Source organism: Oculina patagonica, chromosome 13 (assembly GCF_052425735.1).
Source record: "Oculina patagonica isolate OP01 chromosome 13, crgOcupat, whole genome shotgun sequence".
Taxonomy (NCBI): Eukaryota; Metazoa; Cnidaria; class Anthozoa; order Scleractinia; family Oculinidae; genus Oculina; species Oculina patagonica.
Genome location: NC_135770.1, coordinates 34,950,365 through 34,972,501, shown reverse-complemented (window position 1 = coordinate 34,972,501; position 22,137 = coordinate 34,950,365). Strand labels below are relative to the sequence as shown.

The 22,137-nt window shown below is 39.6% G+C and overlaps 2 protein-coding genes across 2 annotated transcripts in view; both read left to right on the top strand.

Moving 5' to 3' along the window:
* The first annotated feature begins 5,108 nt into the window (after positions 1–5,108).
* Positions 5,109–22,137, top strand: part of LOC144635170 (metastasis-associated protein MTA3-like) — a 28,439-nt gene continuing 11,410 nt past the window's right edge. The window contains exons 1-10 of the mRNA XM_078494246.1: positions 5,109–5,305; positions 5,865–5,932; positions 6,029–6,122; positions 7,228–7,358; positions 9,262–9,324; positions 9,526–9,643; positions 11,930–12,032; positions 12,848–12,947; positions 14,360–14,477; positions 15,050–15,120. Coding sequence (XP_078350372.1) covers positions 5,272–5,305; positions 5,865–5,932; positions 6,029–6,122; positions 7,228–7,358; positions 9,262–9,324; positions 9,526–9,643; positions 11,930–12,032; positions 12,848–12,947; positions 14,360–14,477; positions 15,050–15,120 — 900 coding nt within the window. The 5' untranslated portion in view covers positions 5,109–5,271. The remainder of the gene's footprint in view (positions 5,306–5,864; positions 5,933–6,028; positions 6,123–7,227; positions 7,359–9,261; positions 9,325–9,525; positions 9,644–11,929; positions 12,033–12,847; positions 12,948–14,359; positions 14,478–15,049; positions 15,121–22,137) is intronic.
* Positions 17,543–21,637, top strand: LOC144635620 (uncharacterized). Its single transcript, XM_078494706.1, has one exon. It carries the CDS (start codon positions 17,543–17,545, stop codon positions 21,635–21,637), a length of 4,095 nt encoding a protein of 1,364 aa, XP_078350832.1.

Genomic DNA, 22,137 nt, shown 5'->3' with positions numbered 1-22,137 from the left:
CTCTACTCTACTCTACTCTACTCTACTCTACTCTACTCTACTCTACTCTACTCTACTCTACTCTACTCTACTCTACTCTACTCTACTCTACTCTACTCTACTCTACTCTACTCTACTCTACTCTACTCTACTCTACTCTACTCTACTCTACTCTACTCTACTCTACTCTACTCTACTCTACTCTACTCTACTCTACTCTTCTATACTGTGCTCTGCTCAGCTTAGCTTAGCTCAGCTCTTGCCTACTCAACTTTACCAATTATAAACTCTACTCGGCCAAAACGATTGCTTATTCCCTCACTCTGTGCCTTATGCCAGTATTTTATCAGCTTATCTAAGTTAGTACAAGTTAGTAATTTTCATTTCAAACACATTCCTTGTATTTTTATTCCGGAATTGCCCGAAAATGTGGTGCTCCAAGGTACTAACGTCGAGCGTGCATGCAACTGAACTACCGTAGAATTCCGGTTATAAGCCCTGGGCTTATACAACTTCGTAAGGGGTTTTGGGTGGTTTATATCCGGGAGGGCTTATAAGCGGAATAAAAAAATCGTTTCGAAAAGAGCCACGGGAGTGTTGATCGAAATACGTTTTTAAGTTAGAAACGCACAATAAAGCAACATTTAGCCCTGTTCAGTACTGTCATCCGGAAGAGGGGGGGGGCTTATAATCGGATGTATTTTTTTGTTTCCAGGTAGATGGGCATATAACCGGGGGGGGGCTTATAACCGGAATTTTACGGTATTAGTATTTCACTGTCTGATCACTGCCAACGGTATTACAACTGATCGCATGAAGGAAAAGTCATCTCAAAGTCCGACATCCAGCTTAAAACTTCAAAGTGGAAAGGAAATTTCAATAAATTTGTAGTACGATGTAAAATTAAACGCAGTGGTTTAGACTATCTAAAACAGTTATTGCTATTTCTTCTAGTAAGTATCCGAAATGTTTTATTTTATTCTGGATATGAGCAATGAACTGAACAAGGGTTTTATGACGTTTATCCTGGAACTGTTTTAAAATACAATAACTGAAGCCATACATGATAATGCACGCTCTCTGCATAATAGGCCATTTCCGATATATTAAAATTCTAACTTGGCTCCGAGGCTTGGGGGAATAAAACAAAAGATATCACGTCGAGGTTGATTGATAAATAAATCATTTCTTTTGTTTTATTCCCCCAAGCCTCGGAGCCAAGTTAGAATATTAATATATCGGAAATGGCCTATTGCTTGGTCACACCGGTCAATACCATTTAAATATTGCACCCACGGTAAACCACATATAAAACGAAAGTTATAATAAAAGTAATTCAGCACATAGTTTTATGGTTTATCGGTACAATTTACTATTTAGGATGTTAGGAGAACACTTGAGATAGATCACTCGTCTTTGCGTAGAGCCGGAATTGTTTAAAAAAACTTTCTTCTCTTAACTCCATTACATATTCTGCATGGTTTTTTGAACGAGAAGCGATAAGCCCAAAAGAAACTGATGCTTGGTTTGAATGACCACTGAATACGTTATGCTCGGAGCGCTTAAACTATGGTATAGATATCATATCAATCTATTTTGTCACTAAGAGCCAGACTGATTTTAAATCACTTAACAGCAAACAAATAAAGGTCCTTCATGAAATTCGTCTAACTTACCACAAAATAAACTGCGTAAAGCTCCTTTACTATCATCGAGTAGAAAGAAGTAACTAGTGTTTGTGCAAACGAGTTCTACGTTTAACAACTTGAGTTTGTCAGTGTGGAATTTATACTAGAATTTGGGCAGGATTAAAAATTAAGTCGTTGTGTAGAAACCTTACCTGGTGTCCTTTTTGTCTCTCTTTTGCTTCTGAAGGTCTCTGAAGCATACGCGCGACTTCATCAGTACTATGACAGCTAGACCGTTGAAACGAAATCACGCGTATGGTTCAGTTCTACCAAGAGAGGATATCCTCTCTTGTTTCTACTGAAACCTCTACACTGCCTCTACAACCAGCCACCTCACTAAAAAGAACGATAATCTAAAGTATGTGACATTTTCAAGGATTTTGCGTTTGCTTCTTTGGAAGGTTTCTACAATCAGTATAACGGGATGATATCGTATATACTCAGGAGACACATTAGAAGTCTGAAAATATAAATGCAACATACTCCATTTTGTTAGTTTGCTCTTGTTTTACCATAAGGCGGTTAAATTTCCATGAAAATCGTACACCAAAGCATGTCAATGAATGTGTTTTTTCAAACAATAATTTTTTTTGAGAACATCCTTATGACGAGAAAACAGACTTGCTTTTGTATGTTGCCTGCTTTGTACTTCCCTGGCTTGTCACAGTTGACCAAAAGTCTTTAAAGACTGATTCATTTTAATTTTGGGTAAGGATTAGCCTCCCACGTAGTCGTTTGTGGCCCTAAAAACGACTGCGGGGGAGCCTAGGTAAGGACCGGCTACGTCATTATCCCATTCTAGATGGAAGGAGCCAAAAAAATACACTACTGTTTATCATTCAGGCCTACCATTCTTTAATCAGTTATTTGAGATTTTGTGCGAAAAAATTTTTGTTACCTTTCAATGACACAACTATGATGATTTTAGTTGACATCGTTTCTTGGTGAATAAAAGCTCGGAATATGTTTTTTATGTTTCCATACTATAAACTACTGGACGGTATAAATGTTTTTTAAACCAATCACAGCGGGCGTAGTAAGCTTTTTATTTCATGAAATACCGTAATTATCATTTCTGCTCAGCCTACTAAATACCATATTAATGCCATATTCTCATATTTTTGATACAGGAGAGGATATCACACTACTTGTTTTATAACTACTACTGTATGCAACTTTGACTGTTGCAGATGACAGTATCGAGTTATCATCTGGTTGTGACAGACACAGGACTGCCGCTTTCGCACCTCAGCTCCTGCTGGCACCACGAAAGCAACCGAGAATTTTCCATTTATACGTGACATCCAGGCATATCGCTTGAATTGCTGTCAGGTACTCAGTATAACTGACACTGTCAATTATGTTTTTTCATCGACCAATCGGAGCGTAGAAATAATTGTTTCCATCACGTAGCAGATGTTACCAGAATACTACTTATCATGCAAATTACACGTGAACAAATCGTGACAATACCCATGATTCCTTCCTCCAAGTACAAAGGCCAGTTGTGTGACAACGCTTCTTGTTTATGGTGAAAACACAATTATTGTCATTATTAAGATAGAAGAGAAACCGGTCATATCAAGTTCGGTTTCATGTTTTACCGGTTTGATTAAAACCCACAAAACTTTAAATGGTTTCTTTGGTGTAAACGACACAGAACTTTCCATTGTGCTCGCAATTCAATTATCGAAATGATGACGATTATGAACTCATTCATCCGGAACGTATTTGCACTATCTGTTTGCGAAAGGCTGCCTTCAGGCGCAAAGCCTGCTATCTATGCTTGGTCTCGAAATGAGACGATAATATCTAGTAATATCTTCATAGACAGAAGGATTAATATATGAAGACGTCTGTGAATTTTCGAGGCCCTGCAGCTGTCACGGCGGGATTTCGCGGGATTTGTGTTCAAATTGAGCTGCCGAGGAAAAATTTAAGGTTGCGCTCCCGAGTCACAGGCCAAGGTCGCGTGAATCAATTTACCAGTTGCTAAGCATCGGGTATAACTTGTTTGTTTGTCACGGGAAACGGTTGATACGTATTGATAACGATCAACCATTGTTTCATTTCAAATCAAACAGCCCATCCCCCGCGCTCGTCCGGCCCTGCGCGAATTAACAATTTATGATTGATTGAAAATTCTATTCCGGCAAATCGGGATCGTGAAAATGAAAGTGATACATTGCTTTCTTCTAGGATTCGGCAATCCTAACCAACAACACGTCACCTTTAATTCTTTCAAAAACTTGGCACCTGTAATGTACAATGTTGACCAAATCCACTTGCTTGCATCCCAGCTCCTGGCTCGATTAAAATTTGTTATTCGTACTAGAAAGATCCTCTGACCAGATTTTAACGTGCAATTCTTATGTTGCCCGGTTTTATACTATTGTCTAAGAATATGTTAAAATCTTGTTATATGGAAGCTTTGAAGTCCTGTAACATATTGTTCCCAGAATACAATATTTCCCCGTATTACATATGGATTCTATATATTGTTAAAATCCGGTTACTTATCAGTTGAAACTGATGTTGATACTCATGGTAGACCTTTTACTTGTTATTCAGTGAGAAATAATTGTTATGATTGTCTGTCCCGGAGTCCACTGTCCAAAATATTCCTTTTGTGGTTATTGTAACACGAGATGTACTTGTCACAGCAAGTTATCTATCATCAAAAGGCAGACTCCGCCTTCCGGCGTGTCACAACAGACAACATGCACGTCTTTCAAACAGGATTGACCGGTTCCCAGCTGAGACTGCGCACAACTGTAATATGACGTCACGATTTAAGGTGTCACTGCACTGAACGGCATTCGTGATTGAAACGAAATTTGAAGCAAATATATTTTGGAAATTTTGAATGAAATGTAGTTTATTTTGTGGTTCAATTTTTGAACAACAGTGTTTTGTGGATGACTTTGAGGGTAAATTTACCCCTCGTATTATTAGAAACGAGAAGGTGTTTCGATTTCTGTTGCGAACTGTCATCGGTAATTGGTTTAGCACTAGGCGCTTTATGGTATAAACTTCTTGGAATAAACCTCTTGAGAATATGACGGTTTTGAACACGAAAACTGGCTTTTGATTTCCGGAAAGGTCTTGGCACACAGCACAATGCGTAGCGGCAAGCAAAATTTGGTGTTACAAACAAATATTTTCAAAAATATAAACAGTGTCGCGGCTATTCAAAGCCGTGACCAAGGCGAATGCAATTTGCGTTATGGCGGCTCGCGAACCAATCAAAATCGAGGACGGTTGGGTGTGTGTCAGTTACGATTGCAACCGGTAAACACACAAACAAGCTGTCAATCACTTTTACCTCATTCTAAACAATCCGAAGAAGCACGAGTGAACCCGATTGCACACGAGTCTGCGCACCTGCTCGCCACGAAATCTTCGTGACAAATATTCGGCGAGGACGTTCCGTTCGTGACGTCAAAAGACGCGTGGTTCGCTTGAGGGCGAACAATAATGGCCGCGTTCGTGTGTGGTGAATGACGTTTTCGGCGGAATAGTGCACAGGCTCCATGAAAAACTTGACATTTGTAATTCTTATTGATCGAAGTTTCGAATAAGAAACTCCCGCCATTAGCGAATCATGGCGAACGCATCAAATGTTTTCCGGGTTGGAGGTGAGTGTGATCACACTAGAAACTTCAGGGAATTTTTCACTGAAATGCTTCAACTTCCCTCCTCGTAAAATTGTATCGGATGGCGCTTTTGTCCTTGAATTTTGAATGCTTCATGTCTTGTGTGTAGCTGAGCTAGGAAATAGTAGTATTTCTCTGATGAAGGTGTGAGATATTTTACGCGCGGACGATTGCGTTATTTTGCCCGTCTGCCGGGAGAATGAACAAAAGCTCCGTACGGTGTACGCGAGTGTTGTCGGGGACTTCACTGCTATCCTTCTTTACCAGAAAACCCTAGGGAAGTCTCGCACAGTTGAGTTCTTGTAACCAGCAAATTTACGGTTGTATCAAAGAAATAGATTTGATTGGTGAGAGACGAAAGTAAAACCGAAAAAACTTTTCGAGTCGTCATTTCTTGTCTGTTGATTTCGTGCGCGCGGTTACCAGCTTAGCGCCTGTCTTCGTGACCATGTGCGTTTTTTGTGTTGCAAACCGTGTTTGGGACAAAATTAGACAGTTTCCTACAACATTATCACGTTAACGAACTTCTCTTTATTCACAGATTACGTGTACGTTGAAACCAACCCGGCGTTACCGTATCAAATACGAAGAATTGAGGAGTTGACCAAGGTAAAAAGTTAAGGTGGCTCTGAGCGTATGTTCATGAATATGTTAATTAAGCGTGGACATGTGTAAATCAAAGCATATTTGATCTTGTTCTTCTAGACAAGTAATGGACAAGTTGAGGCTAAAGTACAGTGTTTTTATAGAAAGAGAGATTTATCTTCAGCACTCGCTATTCAGGCTGAAAAACATTTATGTAAGTATGGTTTAGCTGAATGTTGTCCATTGTTGGCATCTGTTGTCTGGAAAGTAGTTCCCCCACTTTGGGTGTATTCCTGTGAAGTTAAGTGTCCTTATGACGTTATGGATTAGATAACTAATTAAATGCTGAAAATTTGAATAATCACCCTCATTTCCTGATTCAGTCATAATCAAATTTTTTTACTCTTCTCCAGAAAAATTTCAAATTCTTAATTCCTCATAATTGTCGTGATGCTCCACATTCAAACACTTGAAATTTTTTACCGAAATTCATGTCTTTGGTAGAATTCCAGATTTCAATTTATTTTCTGTGGTTTACTATATGTCCATTTTAGTGGAGATTTCTTTTGAAATCATATATCGCTGTACATGTTGTGTTTGACATTCCTTTCAAAAAACGTAACATGGAAATGTAAAGTACTGGGTCTAAGCAAGGAATTTTTAAGACAATAAAGGAACATGAATGATTGTATTTGAGTACAAAGTAAAGACTAAGTGTTGTGTTATTTCAGTGTGTTGTAAATACCCCAAATTCTCTAAATTTTGACATGTAAACGCCCTCTCAGATCATATGTCAATCGCTGATCTCATATTTCAGTGTAAAAATGGTATACTATTTAAAACCAACTTCTGTATACTATTTTAACAATAATCCCTGGCCAGAAAGTTTGTTTTTGTTCTTTCGACGTTTAGTTACTGATATTTGATTTGAAAAAGATCATTAATTATGCAAAACAGTGACAAAAAGATATTTTTTACTTACCTTTATTCATTAAGCGTAAAATGGTTAAATAGAATTCTGGTTACAAATACAAGTATTATTATATTATTATGGGTGAAGCTTAGATATCAGATGGTACTTGTTACTGAAAATAAAAGCAGAAAAAAATCTAGTACCAAAGATAAAATTCTGGCCTTATGCTGTTAAGAAGCTGTGAGCAACATATCATTTCTTGATTAAATTCTCACTCTTTAGCCCCTTATTCGTACATCTTTAGGATTCCACAATATAATAACATGATAGTTTCTTATCTTGCACTAGCATCAAAGTTGTTGGTAGTTTTGTTCCTTACCTGTGCTTCGTTCTTTCTTTCATTCAGTGCAAGCTGAGGAAGATGCAGAAATTGAAATGGGAGATAATGAAATGGAAGATGTGCTGAGACATCAGCTGAGTCACAGAGAAGTTTTCTTATCAAGACAATATGAGAATATCAATGCCAACACCATAAGGTAAACAAACATCAAATTACCCTTATATAACCAATCCTGACCAGCATCTTATTTCTCCATACAACACCAGTACATTATCAAACAGACAGAAGAAGGGAATAAAGAGAATAATCAACTTGGAAAGATTGTCGTGATTTTCCATAGTCAGATTGTTTGCCTACCAATCCAGAAAATGTAACTAAAAGTATTAAATGCCATAAAAGCTGTATTAAGATCAAAATATAGCTACAGATAGCTGTTGAGAGCATGGTTTTGAGACTGATTAACTGAACACACTGTGTAAGAAATCTGATTACTGTAAACATGATTTACATGTACTTAATGGAAATTTGAGACAGTGAGTAACATTCAGGTCACTTTAACATACCATGAAATCCTACTCTTTTTGTTCTGCTTGCTTAGTTGCTGCGTGAATACCTGATTGTGGCCATTATTTATTTTATTTCACGGTGTGATTTTTTTTGCAATGTATCTTAAAATAATGATACTGTCAGTTTTGGTGTGATTTAATAAGTAAAAGAGGTGATAGGACCCTTCTCATGATATATTGTGAAATCCTAATATAACAGAAGTCTTCGGAGCAATGAACAATATTCATCTTCTTGACCAAAGCAACGCTGCAAAAAACAGTCAGTTATCGGACATTGGCCGATCAAAATTTGCTAATGTCCAATGAAATTGCAAGTGTGGTCGGCCATGATGTCCGGACAATGTTTTGATCGTAAATCATTTTAAAATGATGAATAAAAAACTGTCCGACCACAATTTTGTTTTGTCCGACAAAGGTGGTGTCTTAGTAGGACATATGCCCTTTCAAGTGAAAAAAATTATTTGCAGCCCTGCCAAAGTTACTAGGTGTAAATTGTATTGTAATTGAATCCTGGTATAAAAAAAACCTTCTATTTTAACAAGCACATCGCCCCAGTCACTTGGCATTTTTTGTATTATTGGGGTTTCATTGAATGTGTATGCACTGTAGAGGGATAAGGGATAAACCCTAAGATCAGAGTAGCAAGTAAAAACTTCTCCCCCCATGGAGATGCAGAATGATCAAAATTCTGCCAGACTTTGCCTATGCAATTTAATAGCTTTATTCATATCCCTAGTGCATTAATAATCAGTCAAAAAAATTAATTCAGATGTTAAGGGTGCATTAGTCAGAGAGGGGCATCTACCTGGACATGTAGTAGTTCAAAAATGTTTTCTCTCTGCATTGCAATAAAAAAATTGATAAGAAAATATAAGTCTGTTTACATCCAGCTGTAAAACTCTTATTGTAATGATGAAGAGATTGACAGGGAAAATGTGTAATTTAATAACGAGGACAGGGAATCTTTGCACAAATAACAAAATGTCATTCATAGAACACTATGAAAAGGTGTCTCCATAACTAATTCATTTGTCAAACATGTTATTTCCAAACTGACGCCTACATAATAAATTTGCTGTTGCATGGGTTTTCCTCGATTCACCGGCATTTTAAATTTATATTCTTCATATTTCTGCCTGGATTAACAATTAATCAGGACTGGTCAGGTAGTAAGCAAAATATACCTACATTAACTATGAACCATTTTTTTAGTCATCTTTTGAGAGAAATGTAAATTATGAAAGAACCATAAAATATAAAGATAGTAGAATTATGAAAACATTGTGCCTGAGTTTCCTTGGCTTCAATGGACATGCACATTACGACTCATGCCTTGTATAGCACAAGTTTATCGTTTACTAAACAAAGAAGAGAAATAGCATGTATTAAAAATTTCTAAATTTACTTTTGGTCATTTGATATAGTCTCAGACAAACTGGTCATTTATACTCTATACCATGATTTGATTATTTGTGGGCTTGCTATACGGAGGAATTTAAATTTTTGATGTTGTGCATTTTTTTATGTTTTAGGGGGAAAGTGTTTGGTGACACTCTACAATGAAGCAGAGGTGTTACCAAAGTATTTAGAAAAAGAGGTGCGTTTTAATCATGAAAAGTCAGGATTATAGTTAAAAATAAATTATGTCTGGATCACAGAGGTCTGGATAATTGAAGTTCAGCAAAGGTTCAGCCATTAAAACATTTTGTAATTGTTTGGCACTTCGTAATAATATGATGTCTTAGTGATCATGTGTTTTATTTTAGTGATTGAGTGTTCTTTGTTATGCCTCTTTCAGGATTGGTTTCAGTACTTTCTGGTTTATGATCCTCAACAAAAAACCTTGGTAGCAGACCGAGGAGAGATGGGAATTGGGACAGCATATCAAGCTCAAGTGCCCAAAACGTTACAAAAAGGTAAATCTTTGTTGTTCATTTGCTTGTTTTGAAATAGGCAACCATTGAAGCAAATTTTTGAACACCAAAAAATATTTTACGATATGTAATCCCAGGACAGAGTAGCATGGAAAAACCTTCCATCAGTTTCCATCCACTTATATCTTTATTAAAAAAAGCCCCTCTTCTCCTCGTAAATAACCTAGGAAAAAGTCTTTCAAACCTGTAGTAATTACAAAGCCATATTCACAGAGTAATTGCAGGGTGCCTGAAGCCTCTTATGTAAGAAATATTGGGTGCCCAGCTCTTAAAAGCTTTTTTGATAGCAAAGTTATGCAAGTCGCCCAAAGACAAAAGTAGGTCATCTGTGGCACCCGGGCTCTGCTAAAACAGCTCTGAATTATAATCCTTACAGTATAATTCAGAGCTGTGCTCAGAGCCCAGGTTCCACAGGTGACCAACTTGTGTTATAAGCTTTTAGTAGCTTATATAGCACAAGGTTTATTTTTAGTATTAGCAGCATAATATCATAGGCAACAAATTACTCCTTAATTTTGGCGCGAAATTTTAACGTTAATTTATAATTTCACATGTGAAATTATAAAATTGCCATGGCAACGTAGTTAGCGGCAAGATGGCGTCCATAAAAAAGATGTTTTAAAGCTTGAACTTTGTACATTTTCGCTTGAATTTCATCTTAGCCAGCTATCCTTGGCCATGTAATAAAACTTTTGATGATATTTTATATTTCAAAACGGCAAAACGACTTCTAGACTTAAGCCAATTAAATAAATGGCATCGAGCAGATTTTTGAGCGTTTTACACGGGCATGGTTTTCAGTTCATCCAAGACGAACTACGGTCATAATGTGAGAAGTAATTAACCGTGCGCAGCCGGTTCATAATTTTGCCGGCATTTTGTCGTTGTCGTTTTTGTTTTGTCGGTAAATCGTTCCAGACCCACGCGGCCCAACCGGCTCCTTGGTCACGGTCACGCAAGATTTGATGTTTACTGGCGATTTCTCGTTTAACATGAACACTCTGCTCTCTGTTTAGAGTGAAATGTATATTTGTGTGTCATGACATTCGAGTGTTTTACCAGAAGAGAGGACTGAAGAATCACATAGCGAAACCAAAGACAGCTTGGTCATGTCCAAGCTATTTAAAACTAACACTACGTCAGACCCATGACATGCGATCGCTCGCCTGTAGCTAATCATTCACCTATTTTAAAAATATTTACGAATACCCTGCGCTCTGTTTGTGTGAAATAGTTATTTTTGTGTTATTCAGGCGTTTGGCTCGGAACGAGTACAAGTCGTACAATTTACCCGGAACGTGTTGAATATTGCAAAACAGCGACTTGTTTTCTGGATATTCCAATATTTGTTTTGAGTTTATTTTGGGAATCGAAACGTAAATTGTAAGCTCAGCAATAATGTGTCAAGGCACGGAATACACGTCATCGCTCCAGGGGAATTACCTGTGCAGTCAGGTTTGCTCTATTTATATATACTTCCAAAAGCTCGTCGAACGACGCTAAACGGAGAAATACAACAGGATGGCCTTAGTCTACTCTTTATTTTGGCGTGAAATGGACTTCTTTTTAATGCCATTCATGAACTGGTTTGGGTATATTTTATTGAACATTCGGAACAAAATAAATATTTGCAGTCATTTATCCGGCTAGGCATGTGAATTAAAGCAAAAAGATGACGCGGTGAAGGAAATTCAAGTCACGCACAATCCGTGACTCACGCAAGCACGACTTGTGTGTTTCACAAGTGACTGCTTTTCTAAAGATTTTTTATTGTGCGGCGCCATGCCTTTCTAGCCAATTGCAAAGAACTGAAAGAGGTGGTCAAACATTAATCGCACGGTTATAAACTGCTTACAGTTTCTTGTTGACAGTTGATTCGTCTTTGATACTTTTTGCCAACAGCAAAAAGGAATCTCTAAAGGTTTTCTTCAAAGACTTGAAAGCTTGCAAACTTGAGCAAAATGTATGCTTTCAACTTTTCAAAGCTCGGAGTTCGCGATGCAATGTACCAGTCAAAAACCTACGATTGCAAGCGTAATTTGTCACCTATGATATTAACATGTAATCAAATGGTATACTCCTAAAATTAGAAAATAATTTCACTTGCATTTTGTCAAATTGTCGCATTTTGACAAAACGCACGTGAAATTATTTCCTAATTTCACTCGTCACCATTTGATTACTAATACTAATTTATATGGCATTTAATTTTTCACACAAACTACTGATTTAATTAATTTGTGTGTTATTTTATAATAATTATTTTAGGGTTTCAAGATGATAGAGATCTTGATAAACTGGAGACTTTGGTTTGGGACCCAAACAATCCTTTACAGGAGCAACACGTTGACCAGTTTCTTGTGATAGCAAGGTATTGGGAGGATGCAAGTCATTGTGATTTGCATTTCTGTATAATTTATTTCAGTTTCATAGATGACCTGGCTGATTTAATTCAACTGATTTTATTTAAACCGCAAGTTTTGTTTGTCTTAGACCCCTGGTGTCTGACTCAGGGGAGACGGCAGGTTGAGGGAAAGCAAAAATCACTTTTTGCCAATCATTAATACTTTTTGATGTGCAATTCCGTTGTAGATTGTACATGTATGTATAATAGAGTGAAAATTTCATGATTACTGTAAGCCAGTAAAAGCAACCAGAAGGCCATAGTTTCTGGCTTCTACCTCAACTTAAAAAGATAAGCATGTTTTCAAAATTTATTCAATATCATACCAGCTATTTACATGTGCAAATTCTCTGTTAGTAGTGTTGACATGCATAATGCAGTCGCATGCAAGTCTAATGTTTGAGATGTTGTTTCACAACATGGAGTCAACCCTCCAAGTTTATTTTTTTCCTTAGTGGCCATTTGGCCACCGTCTGCTCAAGTTTGGTCGCCAGTGAAAAATTTTAGTCGCTAAATTAAGCTCACGCTTTCAATCCTTCTCAATTTTAGTCGCCAGGCTGGCGACTACAGTTCAAATCCAGTCGTCAGCTCCAAAATTTCAGTCGCCATGGCGACTAAAATGGTCTTAACGTGGAGGGTTGGGAGTGGTGCAGTTTTGTTTCCCTTCATGAGTTTGTGTGTTGTGGTGTGTTACACAATACTTTGGTCTAGTAAAAACCTTTTTTTCCACTTCTTTCACATGATCAATAACCATCCTTTGTTGTTGTTATTTTTTATTGTAGATCTGTTGGTACTTTTGCCAGAGCTCTTGATTGCAGTAGTTCAGTAAAGCAGCCAAGCTTGCACATGAGTGCTGCAGCAGCATCTAGGGACATTACACTGGTAAGTTAGCTGGTTAATAACCTGAGCGGTAGGTGCCAGGCCCATATGTTAGTCCTTATTCCATATTATCATTGGGTCGGGTAGCAGCTCTCGCAAGATCTCACATGAATGGCTTTCTTCTCTTCGAGAGAACAATACAACAGACAACAGGAACAGTGCCCCTAGCCCCCATAATATAAGCAACTGTTACAGTGTACACTAGAGAACCAGTAGAATTACAGGCTTACGAGAGTTGCCACACTGCTGTTTTTGTAGTGCCCCTGGAGTAGTATTGGACAGTCACCGGCTTACAACACGTACACTGATTGTGTAAAAGCTAGGGGTCTGTCTTTGTACAATCATCTTTTTTTGTAAATTGTCAAGACATGTCATCAGACATGTCTTGAGTGGGAAAGAAGACGTGTTTATTCAGGCAAAACATGTATTTACATTGTATATATATGTGATGTCATGCATGACTGATGGCAACAATCTTGAAATTTTATTAATAGAAATTACCCAACTATTAGCAAAAATTATACCATACTCAATAATAACAAACTGTTGACTGTTAAAGGCTTGGCTCATCTTTAACTACACAGATACAAGTTTTTTTTAAAGAAGCATACTGAAACCATCATCCAAATTTATATTTCTTATTGGAAGATTCTTATTGCATGTTTGCCATACTTCAAATCACATATTTTAGCTGTTATGCTGATTGTTGGTTTGATTTACATGTTTCTTCAAACTAGTTTTTGTATATCTATTTAACACTGAATTTGTACATGTGACTTTTGCTTACTGGAATGTCCGAAACAATACACCACGATATAAAAAGATTTTCCATTTCAGTATTTTAAAACAAATTCCAAACCAAATTCAACATGTTAATCTCTCACACAATAGATAAATGCAAGGTAGTTTGTTGTTAAGAAAAGGAGAAAAGCACAAGATATTACAAGGCAGTAGTGACTAAGTGGCTTAGTCACTAAACTTGTGATTAGGAGAGCCGAATAATTTCCTCTGTACAATAATATCAAGCCTTCTTTTGTTTGGGTAAAACCGAGGTGGGCTGCATTTAACAAGAGAAGGAATCAGACTATCAAAGGTTTAAAATTGCCTTACTCTATAGTTCTAGAAACTCTTTATTGTAAATCTTGAGAGCAAGTGAAACAAGCAAATATAAGTTATTCATTAATAATCACAACTTTTTATCCAAGTGTTGAGTTATTTGGAGTTTTCTCTGTGGTTCTGTTATATTCATATTAAATTCTCTAGATGTTCAATTATCCAAACTATTGTAACAAGTTTTGAGCTAGTCTGGATAATCAGGGTTTGTTTGGTTGATGGTATCTCTTAGGCCCTGATCTAATAAGTTTTTTCCATAAATTCTTTTTTCTAATGTTTATTATATTTTTTCTTTGTTTTAGTCTCATGCAATGTGTGCTTTACATAACAATGGTTATAATGTAAGCAAGGCAATAGCCAGTCTAGTCCCTGCTGGGGGACCCATCCTGTGCCGTGATGAGATGGAAGAGTGGTCGGCAGGTCAGTGGATACTTTTGATATTTTGCATACATACGTGTAAAGCTGCGATATATACGCCAGTGTTGTTGTTATTCTTGACTTCAGTCATGCTACATGAGGGGCGGCAAGAGTGGTTGGGTGCACAGTTCACGACAATAAAAAATGGTAAATCAAATTTCACAGAAAATAACATCTTAGACAAGGAAGTCTTGTGCACTTAAGCCTCCATATTAAGTGTTTTTAGCACTGCAACAGCCATTTTGCAAAAATGACTGACAACCTGTTCTTATAAATATTTAGCCATCGTGCACATTGTGTCGAAAAGGAATCTTCCTTGCACGGCAGGTCAGTTTTCATGGAAAAATGCAGAATTCTAGTCAAGTTTCAAGATTATAAAAAAAACTCTTTCACGTGTCACAACAAACATGTCATTCACAGTTCACGGACAATATTATTTTATAATCACGGATCACACACTAGAATAAAAATGTACAATATTTCACGTTTCACAAGAAACCCCCTTACGGCCCCTCATACATATATGGTAAATACATGCAATTTATGAAAAATGACAATTTGTTGTATTATTGTAGGTGAAGCAAATCTGTTTGAAGAAGCCCTCCAAAAATATGGCAAAGATTTTACTGACATTCAGAAAGACTTTGTAAGTAGTCATTTGTAAGGTCAAATGCCAAGAAAACTATTGCACTATAGAACTTACTGTCAGTAACAAAAGTAGCTGGGACACTTTTAAGTAAAGGAGACATTGGACAATATTTTGCTGCTTCCTCAATTTCAAATTCATCTAGCAGTGAATCTCTTAAATCCCCGGGCCCTCAATTCAATTTTGTGCGTGTAGTATGATCTGTGCAGTCTTTGATGTAGAAAACCCAACATTATTTGGAGAGGAAGGGGGAGAAAATATAGCATTTGACATTGAATTGTCTCAACACTTTTGTCGTCTGTTGTAGTAGTTCACGACAAATCTCGGTATGACCAAATACACATGCTACTACTGCCTCCTATTTTAGAAATGTCCTGTTCTTCAAAAGTTATTGAAAGGGCTGTTTCTGATGTAGTTAATTATGGTTGCTCATAAAATCCTTAGTTATTCTTATGACATAGCATTTTAAGGTTGAGTGCAGATATACACTGTCAAAACAAGTTCAAATATGCAGGGATGTCGCTAAGGGCCGGCTGCTGGCTAATTTTACTCGCTGAAAGAGAACTTAAATCTGGCTGAAATTTGACATGAAAACAAAGACTTACTAGGTAAACTTTTAGACCTGTCAAGGCCAGAAAAGCCAGCTGGGCTTGTTAACGTGTTGGCTAAGTGTTTTCTTAGCTACACCCCTGAATATGATGGTGTGTGTATTCCACTTGGCCTTAGACACCCTGATGGCATGCATGCTATGAAAAACAAGTTGTTAAAACTCTAGAATGTAAAACAGAGTAACGGTGTATAATAAACAATAAATTTATCCAGTGTCGGAGACTGGGTCCGAGTATTGTTAAGATTTTTGATTGACAGATAGTTATGTAATAAGTTGCACGTTGTAGTTATGAAAATCAGTGATGCGAACTCTGTGAAGCGATCAACTCAGTGAAGTGAAGTAGTGAATATAAAATCAGTTTTGTTCACAAGTGACGTGAGTTTTTGTTGGGCAACAATTGGAGGCATTCCCGACAAAAGTGGCACCTCCGACGGGACAGTGTCCTCAAACAAGAGGAAAAGAGCCGAAAAACTACAGTGAATTATAAAACGAAAGATGGATGCTGCGAACACAGGCAGACCACGCTATGTGTTCGTAGTTAATTATTGTTGTTGACATGAGACGAACAAAAGAAATTTTGAAATCTATAAGGGCTACTGAAATAAAGCTCTGGAAATTAAATATCTAAACTACATTTCGCTCTAAATATCTCAATGAAGTTGAATGAAACGTTTATCGACTCAATTGTTGCATTTCTTCGCCTGCGCGGGCCGTTTTAAGCGCCTTTTTAACTGATTTAGCCGGCCGAAGGTCAGTAATAGAGAAAGAGGAGACAAGGCTTGCAAGTCGGCGGCCGACAGCAGCGACCTCCTCCACTTCAAACCAGAATTAACGCCAAACTACTGAAAATCTCACCTATCTGACGACGGCTATCGATCGGTGAGTTGTTGCTCTATCTCTTCGCCGAATTTGAACTTCATCCCTCCAACAATTTCCGAGAAAATCCACGCTGAAATCATGCATACGGCTTGCTGACTATGATCGGTGCTCAACTCAGCGACCAGAGAAATAACATCATCGGCCGGCCGTTTCAAATTCACCAATCAGGTTTTGAGCCGCGGCTGGCTGCCGCGAAATGCCAAGCGCTGATTGGTGAATTTGAAACGGCCGGCCGATGATGTTATTTCTCTGGTCGCTGAGTTGAGCACCGATCATAGTCAGCAAGCCGTATGCATGATTTCAGCGTGGATTTTCTCGGAAATTGTTGGAGGGATGAAGTTCAAATTCGGCGAAGAGATAGAGCAACAACTCACCGATCGATAGCCGTCGTCAGATTGGTGAGATTTTCAGTAGTTTGGCGTTAATTCCGGTTTGAAGTGGAGGAGGTCGCTGCTGTCGGCCGCCGACTTGCAAGCCTTGTCTCCTCTTTTCTCTATAACCGACCTTCGGCCGGCTAAATCAGTTAAAAAGGCGCTTAAAACGGCCCGCGCAGGCGAAGAAATGCAACAATTGAGTCGATAAACGTTTCATTCAACTTCATTGAGATATTTAGAGCGAAATGTAGTTTAGATATTTAATTTCCAGAGCTTTATTTCAGTAGCCCTTATAGATTTCAAAATTTCTTTTGTTCGTCTCATGTCAACAACAATAATTAACTACGAACACATAGGGTGGTCTGCCTGTGCTGCGAACCGTGATCTAGCGACGAGATTAACTCAACTTAAAATAACCAGGGACAAAACCGAAGCCATATTAGCGGCTCGAAATAGCAACCGTATCAAGAGACATAAGGAGGCGATACATGCCGTCGTCTCTTCTGTGGAAAAGTCAAAGCGAAAAGTCGAAGAGCTAAAAATTGCCGCTGGGGAAGAAATGGCCGACATTAGCACGTGGTGTGATGGAGTAGAGGCGGATATAGCGGCTGTTGACCAAGATATGGACAACATTTCTACGTGCCTAAGCGAAATCGATCAGGAACAAGTTGATAAAACCAGAAAGGAGCAGTTAGCCTTCGAAAAGGAGCTATTGGAACAGAAAGTCAGATACAACGAGGAGCTAGGAAGACTTCAATCGTCAAACGCAAAGGAAAACACAAGTCACGTGGGAAATCAAGGCACTGCGGCGAAACTACCGAAGCTTGCAATTACGAAGTTCAATGGAACTAACCTCGATTGGACAAGGTTTTGGGGCCAATTTACCGAAGGAATCGACAAGTCTGGCATGGCTGCTATTACAAAATTTTCCTATCTCAAGGAATTTGTTGTGCCTACGGTCAGGAGAAGCATCGACGGCTTGCCCTTCACCGCCGATGGCTATGAGAGGGCAAAGGGCATTTTGTGCGAGCGTTATGGTAATTCAAGCGAAGTGGAGAAAGCCTACGTGGGAGATATCTTGGATTTGCCGAAGATTAGCGGAAACCAGCCTCGAAAAATACATCAATTTTACGAACGGTTGTTGTATGATGTTCAGTCGCTCGAAACTATGGGAAAATTAAGTGAAGTCAACGGAAATGTAGCCCTCACGATCGATAAATTGTCTGGAATTCGTGGCGATTTGGTTAGGAACGATGAGAACTGGCAAAGTTGGGACTTTCTGCAATTGTGCGAAGCTTTGAAGTCGTGGACTCGCCGAAATCCTGTGGAGTCAAATTCAGCTGACTCGCCAAAACGTGATCGCTCGCCCTCACGTGTTTACAACACGCGACAACAAGAAGCCAAAACACGTGTTTGCGTGTACTGTGAAGATACCTCGCACAGGTGTTCTGACTGCCCGCGCGTAACTACTCTTGATGGGAGGAAGAAAATTCTGGCGGAGAAAAGACTTTGCTTTAACTGTACTGGCCCTAAACATAGGGCGGCCGAATGTACCAGTAAAATGTCATGTTATTTCTGTTCAAGAAGACATCACACTTCTATCTGCATTGATCAAAAACCCAAGGGGGAGAGTGTTATGTCTTCGGTTGATGATGATAAGGTTATTTATCCTGTTGTGGTGGTTAAAGTCGGTGGAATTGAATGTCGTGCGTTGTTAGATTCTGGTGCATCTAGCTGTTATGCCTCTGCCAAGCTGTTGGACCTGCTGGGAAAACGGCCAACAGAGATCAAGCCCAAAAAGGTTGTGATGCTTATGGCTTCTACCACAGCGAAAATGGAGATTTACAAGAGCACTGTTTCGTCTAAGTCTGGGGATTACAGTTTAGAAGTCAATCTCACTAAAGTAAACCGAGGAGAGCTCCTTAGCCTGGAAAATCCCAGATATGAACAGTTGATGAAAACCTACTCTCATTTGAAGGGCGTGGAAATGGACGACATAGACACCAAACCATTACTTCCAGTTCATGTTATTCTAAGCGCTGGGGTGTTCTCTCGAATCAAAACTGACACTCGACCACGGATTGGCAATCAGGGAGAACCTGTGGCTGAACGCACCAAGTTGGGATGGGTCATTCTTTCCCCAGGGGAGGAAATCGATACTACACACATGCTTCTTACACAGACCAGTCAAGTGGATTATGAGGAACTATGCAAATTAGATGTGTTGGGACTTGAGGACACACCACAGCATGACCAAGGTGAAGTGTACATGGAATTTCGAGAACAGTTGTCACGCAATGAAGCGGGATGGTATGAGGCAGCGTTGCCATGGAAGGGCAATCATCCCCCACTCCCTTCTAACAAACAAGGAAGTCTCCGCAGACTAGAGAATTTAAAGCGCAAGCTGGAACGAACAGGGATGGAACAGGCCTACAGTGAGATCATCGAAGAAGGAGTTGAATTCTACATCCCACATAAACCTGTCATTAGAGAAGAAGCTGCGACAACGAAAGTCCGTGTGGTGTATGATGCATCAGCCAAGGCCCACCCCAATGCTGTATCGTTGAATGATTGTTTGTACCCAGGGCCCCCACTGCAAAACAAATTGTGGAATGTACTGGTTAGGTCACGTACACATCCTGTAGCTGTTGTGGGAGATCTCAAGAAAGCATTTTTGCAAGTACGAATAAAAGAGTCTGACCGTGATGCTCTGCGGTTTCATTGGAAGCAAGGAGAACACTCAGAGATTGAGACATTGCGTTTTACTAGAGCCTTATTTGGCCTAGCACCATCTCCTTTTCTTCTAGGAGGTGTGATCACGTACCACTTGGAAACCTGGGAAGCACGTGAACCACATGCAGTGGCTGAACTACGCAAAAGTCTCTATGTGGACGACTTGATTAGTGGGGGCGTGACAGTGGAAAAGGCAAGGGAGCTGAAGCAGCAGGCTATCGAGATTTTTGAAGATGCAACCTTCACATTACACAAATGGCAGTCAAATGAGCCTAAATTAGAAGAGAACCCTGTCCCACCAGTGGATAAAGAGGGAACCTTTGCAAAGCAGCAACTCGTGAAACCCCATGCAGGAGGATCAGGTCTACTTGGACTGGGATGGGACAAGGAACGTGATGAGATAATTATATCCTTTCCTGAGCGGGAAGCAGACCCAACCAAGAGAGGTGTTCTTCGCAAGCTTGCAAGTATTTATGACCCCCTTGGATTTGTTTCGCCAGTAACTCTGGTGGGGAAGTGTCTGTATCGTGATGTGTGTTGTGAAAAGTTGGCATGGGACGCTGAGTTGACGGGCACTCTGAAACTCAAGTGGCAAAGGTGGGAACAGAGTCTACCCAAACAGATAGCCATTACTCGGGCCCTTGTGGAACACAGGGAGCCCATCCAAGCAATTCAGCTACACGGCTTCGGTGATGCAAGCAGCCATGGCGTAGGTGCAGCAGTGTATGCAGTTGTGAGGCAAGAATCAGGCATCACTCAGCGGCTCGTAACAGCAAAGGCCAGGCTAGCCAAGCAGGGCTTAACAATTCCCCGATTAGAGTTAATCTCAGCTCATATGGTGACAAATTTGTTGATGAATGTGAAGGTTGCCATGGAGGGATTGCCTGTCACGGAACTGAATGGATGGCTAGATAGTACGGTGGCTCTCTTTTGGATAAATGGTGGAGGACAATACAAACAGTTTGTGGAGAATCGGGTACAGAAGATTCGTGCTCAGTCAGAGATTACATGGAGACATGTCCCTACCCAAGAAAACCCGGCTGATCTTGCGAGCAGAGGTGGTAGTGTTGAGTATCGTGAGATGTGGTGGGAGGGCCCAGAGTGGATGGCAGATCGTGAACGTTGGCCACCGGAACAAATTATCCAACCCTCTGCAGGAAGTACAGCTGAAGCCAAAGCTACCAAGGAATTATTTGCGCTTGCTGTGGATGTCACTGACAGGCTGGATGCTGTTCTTGAAAAGTTTGAACTGAACAAAGCTATAAACATTTGTGCATGGATTTCCAGGTTCCTGTACAATTCACGCAATCCTAACCAGAAATTAAGTGGCACACTGACAACTAAAGAGATAAAGAACCAGCATACGTTCTGGGTGAAGAGATCCCAACAGTTTTGTGACTATCAAGATGACCGTCTACAACTAAACCTGCAACCTAACCAGGATGGGATTTTGGAGTGCCATGGTAGGATACAGGGTGTGTATCCCATATACCTCCCAGACAAACACCTGTACACCCAGAAGTTAGTGCACCATGAACACCTGCGCACTCTCCATGGGGGAGTTGGATTGACAATGACAAGTGTGAGAAGACACCACTGGGTACCACGCCTAAGAAAGCTAGCAAAGCGAACCATCCGAGGATGCCATGGTTGCCAAAAGTTTCAAGCGAGAGCAGCAGCAAACCCACCACCTGGTAACCTCCCAGTAGATCGGACGCAAGGATCTCACCCATTCCAAGTAGTTGGAGTGGATTATGCAGGGCCAATCAAATACAGGAAACTGGGGAAAGTGGCCTCTTGGCATTGTTCAGGAGCTGTATCCAGGAAGAGACGGAGTGGTAAGAGCTGTGAAGTTGCGATCAGGGAAGAGTTTCCTCGAAAGAGCAGTGCAGCACCTTTATCCACTGGAACTTTCTTCTGACTCAGTTGCCCGTGCACCTTCCAGGGTTCTTAATGCTGATGCAACTGTTTTCCGGCCAAGGAGACAGGCAGCTTTGCGGGCTGAGGAAAGAATCCATCAAATTGCAGAAGCCGAGGAGAATTCAGGATAACTCTGACATTGAGAACTTTAATTTAATATTGACATTGAACCATGAATTGAACTCTCGTTATACAAGGTCCTATTAGTGACTGTCTTAAGTATTTTGCAGTATCCGTTGTTGTTGTTGTTGCCCAGTCTCCTGTATTAAGGACAAGTTACATATCTTTCCTTCGGACCGATATGGGGGGAGAGTGTCGGAGACTGGGTCCGAGTATTGTTAAGATTTTTGATTGACAGATAGTTATGTAATAAGTTGCACGTTGTAGTTATGAAAATCAGTGATGCGAACTCTGTGAAGCGATCAACTCAGTGAAGTGAAGTAGTGAATATAAAATCAGTTTTGTTCACAAGTGACGTGAGTTTTTGTTGGGCAACAATTG